This window comes from Lepidothrix coronata, unplaced genomic scaffold (assembly GCF_001604755.1).
Source record: "Lepidothrix coronata isolate B3197 unplaced genomic scaffold, Lepidothrix_coronata-1.0 Scaffold53, whole genome shotgun sequence".
In the NCBI taxonomy this organism is placed as follows: Eukaryota; Metazoa; Chordata; class Aves; order Passeriformes; family Pipridae; genus Lepidothrix; species Lepidothrix coronata.
Genome location: NW_016690233.1, coordinates 498,215 through 511,092, shown reverse-complemented (window position 1 = coordinate 511,092; position 12,878 = coordinate 498,215). Strand labels below are relative to the sequence as shown.

The following is a 12,878-nucleotide window of genomic DNA, read 5'->3' as shown; positions in this document are numbered from 1 at the left end:
TGCCTTCTAAAGACTGGAGAAATACTAGTCAATGTATGAGGTCTGACATGAAGCCTTTTAGAAAAGAAAAAAATTAGTGGCTTTTCAAACTCAGATCACTTGCAATGAATTTTCATTGTGGGACTGGGGTCAAATTAAACAAGAACATTAGTTCTTGCCTAAAATTTTGTCTCCCTCATGAAGACAGAACTCATAACTTGAGATATTAACCATATTTCCTTGTAGCTGTATCAGTGTTGGTATGGAAGGTGCTTACTATCTGTTTCTTGAATACCATCCTTCAAAAGGAGTTACATGTAAAATGCCAGCTTCTTCAGAGACATTACAGTTATTTAACAGCCAGTACAGTCAACAACACAACACATAGCAGTTTCATTTTTAATGGAAGATACATATCCTTGCTGAGAAAATTATTACCAGTAAAAAAATCCCATAGAAGTGGCTAAGGTACAATGGAGATAGTTTTGTTTGCCAACAAAAGGCACAATTTAATTTGAACAGTAACTCACCTGAAGTCACATTTTCTAATTTTCCTAAGTACATCTGATCTTCTCTAATTCAATTGCTACCTGTATCGTACCACTGTTTTAGTGCAAAAAAAAAAAAAAAAAAAGAAGAGTATTTTCTCCCTTACCTCTTTGCCAGCCTTTGCTGGAATCTGTTTTTGAGTCTCTCTCAACTTGCGAGCATTGTCAAGTTCTGCCTGAAGTTTTGAAGCCAATTCCTTCAAAGAAAGTGATTATACTCCATTAGTTTAACCATCTGAAACTTTTAAGAGACCTTTATATCGGAATTAACTATTCATTCCATTTTTTTGTGTTTTGAAATTATTTTTTAAACTCTAATGACATAAAAGACTAAATAAGACATGTCAATACAATTTACACAATTCTTTACTGGATAAAAAATTTTAAAAAAATGTTCAGAATAAAAGTATCTGAAGTATAGAAACATGAATTGCCATAAAAAGAGCAGAAAAAGTATCCTTAAACATTAGTACCTTATACTAAGAAATTCTTTTTTTTTTTACTAATAAATGCTAAGCATAAATATTACTTTATGTATAGAAAGCTAAATACAGAAGCTCGAACACATCAGGTGTATAACCTTTCCAGCTTATCCTACATATCCTTTTATTTTTTTTATATATACACACATACACATTTATACACACACATGCAAGCAATGGGTCTAGGGAAATATCTCTCAGACATTTTTGCAATGCAGTTTCACATCTCCCCACACTGCATGTCCCACCTTTGCACTTAAGACCTTATTTTGAGTATTAAAATGTACAAAAGGTGAAATATGAGAACCGTTTACAATCTTGTGTAAATTGTTTCTGATGGTCCTGCTCCATCAACTATTTATTTATTAAATAAATGCAAGTATTTTAGAATATCTTGGACTGCTTAGAATTGCCAGGTGGCAACCTATCAACCTACATGAAATAGAACCACTTATACTCTGACCCCTTTGCCAGTCCCATTGATTGGACTCCAACAAGCATGCCCATACTTGTTGCCCCAAAATTAAGTCATTTGGTCAACACTAAGCAGCAAGTCAGTACAAAAACAGATTCAGAATTCATTTGTCACACATGGCCAAACTTGAGCTCCAGCCATGCTGTTACATAACCACTTGTTCTGGTGTGTGGGGACAAACTTGTTTAAACAAGCTGCATTTTCAATCTGATCAGAGGAAGACCATGAACAATATTTAAAACAAAACAAGGCAAGGATTAGTTTTTTTATTATTTATACTGTTGCTATACTCTCCCTGCAGAACACCCATATATTTTTTGTCAAATTACTCATATTCGGTTACTGTCAGGTGGGACAACCCCTCCCCCAACATTTGCACCCAAGCTTCTGTTTGGGCAATACTATTGAAGCTAAGGGGGAGAAAAAAAGTCTACAAATTTTGCTGATCTCCATGAAGGTCTTTGGAAAACTTTCCCCTCCCCAGCACTTTTGCAACTAGTGTATAGATAGCTTCAACCATTTTCCCTTGTAGGAAAATGTCTTACATAATAAAGTAATATCTTAAGTGACTACACCAGTACCTCACAAACCTATCATATAATTACATTCATAAATACATTTTTCTTCAGTACTGTATTTTTTTAATATTAACTAGGAAAACTACAGATTAAAACATGGAGACATCTATTTAAATCATTAACACTCATTATATCTTAGTAGGAAATACATTGCTTGAAGTTACTTTTAATTCATGTTTGAAGCTAATAAGATTTCAAATGGACAGGATTTCTAGAAAAGGTATAGCTGTTGAAATATTGTAAAGCTACATACACACGTCTATGCCTAAAGTCTGTGGGAAAAGAATTCATAATACAAAACTGGTTTGAAAAGAAAATGTTTATAAAATATGGACAGCATGTCCTAATCCAGCAATAATGCCAAAACATCCTAAAACTTCCCACAAATCAAAGAATCAATAGCTCTCAGGGAATACTAATTTAGCTGTTGAAGTCATACTTATTTATTACTTCTTCGTGATGCAGATTTGGTGCAAATATTGCGACATGGAGGCAAACTAAACAGGTGCAGTAAAAATTAATCTTAAAAAAAAAGATACAAAGGCCCACAGTGATAGGATTTGCTTCTAAAAACTAAGAAAAAAGTTTCTTAGGAGCAGCTATTCAGAGCAAGCACTTAAAAACACAGCTTAAAAACTAACAGACTACTACCTTTTTATAACTGAAACTTCCAGACAGTACTACTGAATGGAATTAACTCATTATAGCCATGCTTAGAGTAATAAAAAATATATATATATATACTTCCAGAGTTTAGAGTGTTCCGAATGAGTGAAATTCTTGATCCTTCAGGATCAGCTTGCTGAATGAAACAAACCTCCTAAAGCAACACTAAACATGAGACTCGGTCTCATTCAGGGCAGGCATTTTGTGGAGCTGACCACAAAACATTGTTTGAAACAACTACAGTTGTTCTCAATGCTCAGCTGGATGCAATGGCCTATGCAGTTCCTTTCAGTTTTATATCTCCATACCATAATTAATAATATAATGCTTATAGAGCAGAGCCATGAACCACAAGGACCTACTTGTGACAAAGCTGATGAAACAAGAAAAGCTCCAGAAACTGTCTACCTTGTAACATAGACAGGGAGCTCTGTAGTTTTCACCTGCTCCCTTTCTAATAAAAAGATATAAAATACTATAAAAAAGGCAGAGAACAATTGGTTTTGGGTATGCTGCTTATCCTACAAAGCCTAGGGATCTGAATCCTCTCCTCTAGTCTATGAACCATTGCATTTAAAGCAAAAGTTACTGTAAAAGCAGTATCTTCAAACCCTACCAAATTCTGCAGGTCTTTATTAGCTCGAATCAATACCCTTTAAAAAAAAAGAAAAGAAACCAAACCAATTAAATCACTGTGAGCTCTAAAGAAAAATTGCAGTAAATCATGACAGTTTGCAAAGACATTACCATGTCTCCCATGAGTTCTGCTTTCACGATCTTCGCTCCCAGTCTGTTCATCTCCTCTTCACTAAGGACCCGAGGCGGCTCATCCTTTGATGATCTGTAAAACAGCAGCTGCACTAAACCCATAGAAAAACACTGCAGTATTCACCCCTGTAATTAAGTATTATTTGCCTACTGTACTGGTACATATGCTCCTACTGTCAAAATAATTGAAAACAACATATAAAAATGTATTTGCAGTCAGAAGTTGCCAAGGACTCTGAAGCCAAAGAGCTTGAATAAAATTTTTATGAAGCTTGTTTCCTTTTACTTTTGAGATCAATTAAAATGAAAAGAACTATCTATGAACATTTTCCCAGCACGAAAAAACAGTCAAAGAGACAGTAGCAGGTATAAGCAGGCAAAAAGTAAGGGAAAGAAGAACAGAAAGTTATTTCAACCCATTCTAATTCTCTTTTCTGGCTTTGGCCATGCTTTTACTTCTCAGCAAAACTGCCCTTTTCTGAGTTGTTTTCCTGTTAGCCAAAGTGGCCTTCCATCTCTTGAAAACTACTTATTTTCCCCTACTTATCTGCTCTCAGTACAATCTCTGCTTCTGAACATGTTATGGCTGATACAGCAGAGTTTCCACAGAAAATTAACTGGTAGCATTTTAAAAATAAGAAGTATCTCTCAGGAAGCCACAGCTAGTAATAAACAGTATTGTATTTTAATTTTAATATTAAAAGGTCAGCATAGGAGTTCTTATAATAATAAATAAAGTCTCTAAGAAATATTGCAAAGAGGCATCAAACAAGTTTGGTTCTTGTTCTCTAACTCTAGGAAAGACTAAAACCAACTAATTCTAAAAGTAAAATATCTAACACAAAAGAGACATAAGAATACAGTTATTATATTTGTTCCTGCTATCAGAAAGAGAATTCACCCACTACTTGATATGGTTAAACCCTGTCAGAGTTGAAGAATGGGAAAACTTGAAGATGGTGTCATCTTTAACTGCCAGGTCTCCCCAGTCCTGAGAAAATTACCAAAGTTGCTTTTCTTTGTTTTCAAGACCCCTAATTCAGAACCCAAAAACTCAGCAAAACATACCTTAACTTCACCAGAAACAAAACCCTCAAAGTTTATCTTCTCACTTTTCCTTAGCCTATATTTTTCAATACCGAGGAGACTATTTAAATAAAGGGAAGAACAGGTGTTTATTACTTCATATATGCTTTTTTTAAGGTGCTAGAGCTTGAGTCATTGTCTGAACTTTTTGAGACTTGAGAAATTGTTTTGATTTGCTTTTTATCTTGTCTCAAATTAAACTTCGAAGCAGTCCCATTATTAAGTGTGACTTCCAGCAAACACTAGCTGATGGACTTTTCCTCTAGGGAGATCCCTTGGACATCCAATCAGCACTTTTAATTAATCTGTGTCATACTACTGTCCAAAACACTTTGATTTATAGGCTGAAGAAACTTCCTCTGTGCTTTAGAAGAGATAAAACTTAAGAGCTATATTTTCAGCATGAGAGATAAAGAACTGAACCAGAAACACCTTTTAATTCAAGCCTTCACCTGAAAGAAGATTTACTTCTTATAACTGACTGACAACACCACTGAAAAAGGACATGTATTACAAGTCTTGAAACTTGTAGAAACTAGTAAAAAAAAGAAAGCAGCAGTTTATCAATTATTCCCAACAGATAACTACTGCACATATTGAAACCTGAAATGTTCCAAAAGCCAGAATTTTCTACAACATTCTATGAAAAAAAAAAAAGACAATTTTCACTGAATGGAATAGGAAGACAGGTCATTTGATATTTCAAACACACAAAATCTCTGAAGTTAAGAGTCAGCTTAAAGGAACTTGGAAATAAGTTAAATCAGTAAGCAAGGGCTATATGGTTTTCCAAGCCTAAGTAATCTCCACTTTACTAATACATCAGCTCAGTAATTGTATTGGCTAAGAAATACAATTAAAATATCAAAGAAGATGTGCAATTAGATTTAATAATACAGAATATTCTGTTTAATAAAACAGAAAACACATGCAAAAGAAAATATCAGCTAAACAGTTCCTATGCTTATTCCTCTTTTGTGAGGAAAAGAATTATCACTTCTATCATAATAATTGAATTTTTTGAACTTGAATAAGCAAACCACTTCCGTACACAATTTCATTTCCCAAAATCTCCAGCTTTGTCCGGTTACAATTAGCATTGCACTTACTACATGCGGCAACCAAAAGCTAAAAGGTACAGCTTTTTGCACTTGCAATTAAAAAAAAAGTGAATCATCATTACTGAACATAGGAAAAAAAAAAAGACTAATAGTGCAGCTGCTTCTTTGAAGAAAACAACACTGAGGCAATGGTATCAAAAATTACATGTTCTACTAGGTCTGGCTAGGATGGAATTTACATTTTCCATAGCATTGTGGTGGTGAACTTGCCAACTCTCCAGTTTGCAAAGCTTGGAGGACCATGGTGGAAAGCTGACAAGGGGGCCTGGGACAAAATCCTCCCCTCCTCGAGGCTCAACTCTTGCCCACTGAGGAATTCCAAGACATTTGAAGGATTTCACTGAACTCCAGGAACCCTTAAAAGACATACTTTCATACATTTATATACATATATCTTTATATATTTATACACATATATCCCTACAAAATATCTCTTTCTGTCTGCATGCATGTGTGTGTGAATTGATTTAAATACCCTAGAGCCAGTATAGGATGAATGTCGTCATCTCAGATCTATAATTAAGTCACTGTTGTGATTGTAGCAAATCATGTTGACTCACTCCATAAATGTTAAATTAGTCAATGATTAAGTACTGTTAAAATCTTCTGATCCATCTTAAAACAGTGAATAAAGCTCAGACTGCTGCTGTATCAGAAGTCGTGTAAAAATTTCACCTGTGGTGAACTAATACTTCTACAACATCATACTAGGATCACCTTTTGCTGAAATCTTGGACACTGGTTCTTTAGGTGATCCTAACTGATTACAGATGTAATCCTTTAGATACAAACCGTTCAGCAAGTCTGAGACTACGACTGAACCTAGCCACACCCAATCTCCATCAGGAGTTTAGAAGGCAAGGGGGTGTTCATTCAAAACCTCATGACACAATGGGATGGTCTCCCTACCCTTTTGTGTCTTCAGTCTCTGTGTAAAGCATTCTAAATCAATTTTCTCTCAATTTTCCTTTGTATGTTTCACTCGTAGTAAATAACAGAGTGAACCTTATCACTAAACTTTGTTAAGTCACATTTTTGTAGATTCATATTAAAACCATTTTTGCAAATACCTTTGATGGTGATTCTTTGAGCGACCCTAAACCACTCATTCATGACCAGCAGCCTGTATGGTGCTGTGGTTTGGACTTAACTGGTGACAGCGTTGGTAACACACTGCTGTTTTGGCTGCTGTTGAACAGTGCTTACTCAGCCTCCAGGCTTTCTCTGGGTCTCACTGTGCACCCCCAGCAAGCAGGATGGGGTGAGCAGATGCTTGGGAGGGTCACAGCCAGGACAGCCAACCCCAACCGGTCAAAGGGCTATTCCATGCCACATACCATCACACTCAGGGAAAAATGGTTGGAGAGTGCATTCTTTACAAAATAGCTGCTGTTCTAAGACTGGCTGGGCATCAGTCTACTCATGGGAGGTGGTGAGTGACTGACTGCCTTTGCATCACATGTTGCTGCCCCATTCCTTCACTTGTTACGCTGCCTTTATTCAATAAGGAGTTTTTCTCCCCTTTGCTCTTCTGATTCCCTCTGCAGAATGGAGAACAAGCAAGCAGCTGGGTACCTGCTTAGCTGCTTGCTGGGGGTCAACACACCACACACACAAAGCAACAACCAGCAACAACCAGCTCCACACCTTCCCCCTCACCTCCCACCCCCATTCCTATCCCTCAAGACAGGTGGAAAACAACTGTGGATTGTGGAGACCTTATACCTCAACAAAATCATGCGCAAATCAGGACTCAAGAGCAGAGGAAGTCTCACAGACTTCAGTTCAGATACACCATGAATCATTCTAATGAGAAGTTTACAAAGTACATTTAACTGGTAAAACCCAGACACTTCAGGGCAATAACTATTTGGGTGATATATAGGAAAACAAAGAGGATTGCTAAATTTGAATGTCTAATAATGTCTCATACATCACAGGTTTAATGCTACAAGACTTTTTTTTCAGAGTAACTAAAACAGGTATAAAAATTTATTTCTCATTTTCCAGCAAAATAGCACCCAGGCAAACACTAAAATACACAATAAAACAAGAGATGACAAACATTTATGAATGGAATTTCCCATAGTGTGCAAAACTATTCATGCCAGAATTTGGAACTACTTCTGCCATTACATATATTCAAGCTCACGCTTTTAAAAAAAAATTAGATTAAGTGAACATCACACAAGTAATTTATATTCTGGCTGTTAATGAAAATTTAAATTTCATTGGCTTCTATCAAAGTATAGCAAGCTAAATCTGGAATAAATACCCAATATATATAAATAAAGAACTGTGTAGACTAGGATGCCTGCTGCTGGTAACTCATGCAGGACTCATTTATGTACATTTTTTCTTTGGAAATACACAGTGAGGTATCTGCAAGTACTACACACAGGGACAATTATAAATAAAATAAACAATTTTAAGGTATCTTCTTATTAGAGTCCAACAAATAATTGAAAGTAAATTCATAACCCCACTATAAGAAGTTTTCTGCACATAACTGACATAAGCATACAAGAAAGAAGGAATTACATTCTGTCAAATGCTGGTTTTAACTAAATCATACCATTCTTCTTACATACTCCAATCAAGACTATTTACTTGTCCAGCTTTCCCAAACAATTAATTAAAACCACCCTGAAACTAACATACTTTTGCACATGCCTACATATTATTGGAAAGATCTGAAGGAAAGCATTCACAGTAATAACCACCCTAGACAAATCACTGGGAGAACCAGCAAGCTGCTAATACTGGAGAACAGGAGGCCTTGAGCAGAGCGAAAGGTCAGTTCTCTACAACTTACTTTTCTGACCACTTCTCCTTACTACTCTTTGCTGTCTTTCACTAAAGCAAGTCAGGAAAAATTAAATTCCTGCTCCCTATTAGTTTAAGATTCAAACCACTACACCTTCCCACTCCTATTAATCCTTCCTCTTTTCCACACAAAATGCATGTTCTAATCAATACCTTCTATTATTTTTCTTTACTTAAGCATGTGAATTCATCTCACAGGTGGAAAACCTATCCCTGCTGTATTAATTATTTCAGGTTTTAGACAGCATTTTGTAACATTTCGAGTTTGTCTTTTATAAATTCATCGACAGTTAAGATATTGTTTTGCAGGTTTTTTGCCTAAGAGGCCAATTTTAATGCAGTGTGAACTAACATTAGAAACAAGCAGAAACTAATCTAGCATTAGCAATTCTCAAATAAGCTGAGGAGACAGGACAAGTAATGGGTGTTCATTACTTCTGCAGTGGTCTATTGTAGCTGCCCTTAGCTGGAGGCTAGACTCCTCCAAACTAAAGAGATCTGATAGGATCAGTTCTCATACTGCCACGAAGAAGGTAAGAGTTTCTGGTATACTTTGCCATGAAAAATACAGCAAAGAAGAAACAAGTAAAGTTCATAAAATACCTAGAGCATGATGTTTTACTGTCAGATAACATCTGTTTCTTCTCAGAGATATCGCCTGGGTACTCCTGTCGCAACTTCTCTTTTTCATCACTTGGAGTTCTTTCCCAACTATTGCCATCAGTTTGTTCCCTAGTACCTGATGATTTTTGATCAGATAGTAATTTCTCATTGCTATCTTCACGGTGTGTTTTGGTCCACACAGCACTATCCTCTTCAGGTTTCTGGAAACGACTGCTCAAAGAGCTATGAACAGGCAGTTTGGAAGAGGACTGCTCTGACTTGTAGTGTCTAGGTGCACTGTAAGACGATGAATCATCTTCAGAGGGTTTCAAAAATTTGTGTTTCATATTGCTTAAAGATGAACCCTTTTCCTGATTTCGTTTTTCACTGGAGTATTTTTCTCCTTTGGAGCTGTAGCCCCTTAATAGGGAGTCCACGCTCCTGTGTCCACATTCTTGGTCTCTTCTTGACATACCTCTTTTGTAATCTTTGTCCTCTTGTGCCCATCCCTTGCCATCCTTCTCCCTAGTATGGCCCCCAAACGTGTTCCTGTTTCTATCATCTTCATCTCGTGTTGCCTTTTCAATATGCTGTTCTTTCTTCTCTCTCTCACTTTCTGAATAGTCAGTTTTCCTCCACCTTCCACTTCTTTGATAATTTTCCTTTCTGGATGCAGCTCTTTCAGCTTCTTCTAATCGTGACTGAAATATCTCCACGGACTATAAAAAAGAATAAAAAAGTCATGACACTTTAAAGACCATGTGGTATTGTTTAAGTATTTTAAATCTGCTCTAGGATCCCATATAATAAAAAAAAAAAATTAACGAAACAAAATGCATAAAAGGCTGGGTAGCTTTAAACTCTTCGTCACTTGAGAGAAGCTTCAAGAGGCTGTTTTTTCCTGCTTCCTTCCTTAGGTCTTACACTACACATTAAGTACTTGTGCCTTTTTATGAAAGTAATCTTTTCCAAGCATCTATTAGTATGAAGAAAATTTAATTGAAGATCCTCACCCCATATCTCTCAGCTACAATTTCCTCAAAATTTCGTTTCTCTCTCTCAGCCTGCTCTTTCATCCTTTGGTATGATTTTCGCAGCCAACTTAATCCAGCATCTTCTACCACTGTAACTAAAGTAGAAAACAATGAGAGGTCACAGTTTTAAATATCAAGTAATTATTCCTATTTAACCTTACTCTGTATTTAACATCAAACCTTCACCTAAACTTAATGTAAAAATTGAAGGGGGTGCAAGTGAAAAACATAATTAATATAATAACACAGTTACATGTTTTCATAAGTTAATACTGGTTATACCTCAGCAATACCACAGATTTAATTTAAGCTTCTCTACTTTATCATAGAACACAACAAGCAGTTTCCAAGACAGGACTAGTATATCAGAAGTTCTGGGGTTTTTTAATGACATTAAGGAGCCTTCTCATTGTTTCCACTTTCTGTGTCCGTTCTTTAGCATACCCCTTATACAGAAACAAGTGGATTCCCCTTCTCAGAAAATGAATAAGTAACCAATTGCTTTCCATTTGAGAAGCTAGCAGAGGTCTTAACATTCTGAACACACACTCACTGATGCCTGTCGCCTCTTACAGGTCACTGATCTCTGCGACTCCTAAAGCAGGCACGAGGCTAATGGTTTGCAGGACAGACTGTCTATGGGGAAAGGCTCGCAAAAAGCCACAGACCCCACTCTTCCCTGCTGACAGAATACAAGGACCCCTTCTATCACATAATAAATGCTTAATGACATCATGAAAAACGTTTTTCTAACTGCGCTTGCTGGAAATAGGCAGGATAACTCTGGGGTAAGGAAAGCAGTGAAAAGGTTACAGAAGTCGTATTTTTCATAAACCGCATCTGTAATGTATTTCATTTTAATGTGACTCAGTCTTCTGTGGGTGAATATTTTAAAACAGTAATTTGTGTAATGGAATGAAAGGAACCAAATGAGTCGACAACAATTTATCTTGTCTTGGTTAAATCATGCTTTCCTTTAATTAGTTCAAAATGGAGAATTTCGGTAAAGATATTGAAGGTCAAACCACTCAAGATTAAAAACCAGTGAACAAACAACATACTATAATATGAACCCAATATTCACTATTGAATTTCCATCCAAATTTTACTTTATTACATTATTATTGTTATTATTAATAATATATATATAATTCATAAGGCATTTACAAAAACATTAGCAGTAACTTGTTAGCAACATAGAGATCAGAAACTGCAGCAGAAATTTAAGAATATTACCAAAAGTTGCTGTTTACCTTTCTTGACTGAAGCTTCTTCATACTTCTCTGGTGGCAAACCTGTACCACCGTCTTTCCAATAGGGATTAAGTTCTCTCTCAGACAGCATGGCCTAAAACAGAAATAATTTTAATATGTACATAGCATATGGCTTGTATTTTCTAGATATTTTCTAGAATATCTACTAAATTTTGTGAGACTTGTGTGTGAAGTCTATGTTATATCATCAGTTCACCCCCAACACTGGCATGCTGTATGCATCTGTTATACAGACTGTTTTGGGCATCAAAGAAAGAACAGACACTGGTGCAGAAAACACAAGAGTATAAACCTGCATGGACAGCAAGGAGTTGGGTGGAAGAGTCTATAAGAATCATACTCTTCCAGGATTAAGCATACATATAAATTGTCATTAACCATATATAATACATGCAGACATTCTGATGATTTAAGATCTCCACATTAAATGGTCCTTCAACAGCTCAGAAATAATGTTCAGTACAAAAATTATGTGGAGAAAAAAAACAAAAAAAGATTAATCTCTTCTCAAAAGACAATAACCAAAGCACCACATACTACACAGTAACAGCACTCCAGGTCAATCTGGTTCCCAGACACAATTAACTGGAACACTTAACAACAACAAAGGACTTACTGTAAAATGTAAGGACAAGTAAATATTAGATGGTGATCAGTAACTGTGTTTTGAGATCAGACTAAATTGCATTTAAGGTTGTCAATGAAACAGTCATCAACTGTATGTAAACAGAATTAATTTAATGACAGCAACCCCTTGCACAGTGAGACCCTGATCACTCCTGTGTTCACCAGCAACGGGGACATGAAAGGCACAGCAACTGCTCTGAATTCTTTCTTCAGGAAAAAACAACCCTTAGCACTCTAGACTTTAAGACAGTAACTTAAGTAAGCTTTTATCACACAAACCAATGGTGCTCCTGTCACAAACATCATGGAGAAGGTGGCCAGACCAACAATCTGTCATTTTCATTAAGTAAAATACCTCAGGAGCCCTTTAAATATTACAGAACTTAGTATTAACAAAACTGCCTTTCTCCTTACCTAGAATATAGTTTAAAGGTCTTTCTCCACAAGATAAACTTGGATATATGAAGCCTTACCATCCCAAACAGACCAATTTAATTAAAATAACTATCACTTCATCCATCAGGCATTAGTTTAAATAACAACAAAGACTTATATATTTGAACCAAGTAGTAAAATGCAGAAAAAATGTAATATATTAATTCCTCCTACCTGCTCAAGTTCTTGAGCTTTCTGTCGTTCCAATACTTTTTCTTTGTGTCTTTCACCTTTGACAGCTGCTACTGACGTTGTTTTCAATGACATGAAGTCTAAATTCATCCATTCTTCTCTCTGTAAAATAAAAACAGAGAATCAGCGTTCATAATTCCAACAGAAACATGGCTTATGTACAAACCAAACTAGCGCAACTACT

At 36.0% G+C, this 12,878-nt stretch overlaps 1 protein-coding gene across 2 annotated transcripts in view; it reads right to left on the bottom strand.

The window, feature by feature from the left end:
• The window catches only part of CWF19L2 (CWF19-like 2, cell cycle control (S. pombe)), a 69,661-nt gene that overhangs the window by 40,910 nt on the left and 15,873 nt on the right, over nt 1-12,878 (bottom strand). For both annotated transcript variants that reach the window (XM_017816018.1, XM_017816019.1), the window contains exons 5-10: nt 12,677-12,796; nt 11,420-11,513; nt 10,146-10,261; nt 9,133-9,851; nt 3,476-3,569; nt 635-724 (exon numbers count right to left, since the gene is read on the bottom strand). In XM_017816018.1, coding sequence (XP_017671507.1) covers nt 635-724; nt 3,476-3,569; nt 9,133-9,851; nt 10,146-10,261; nt 11,420-11,513; nt 12,677-12,796 — 1,233 coding nt within the window. The remainder of the gene's footprint in view (nt 1-634; nt 725-3,475; nt 3,570-9,132; nt 9,852-10,145; nt 10,262-11,419; nt 11,514-12,676; nt 12,797-12,878) is intronic.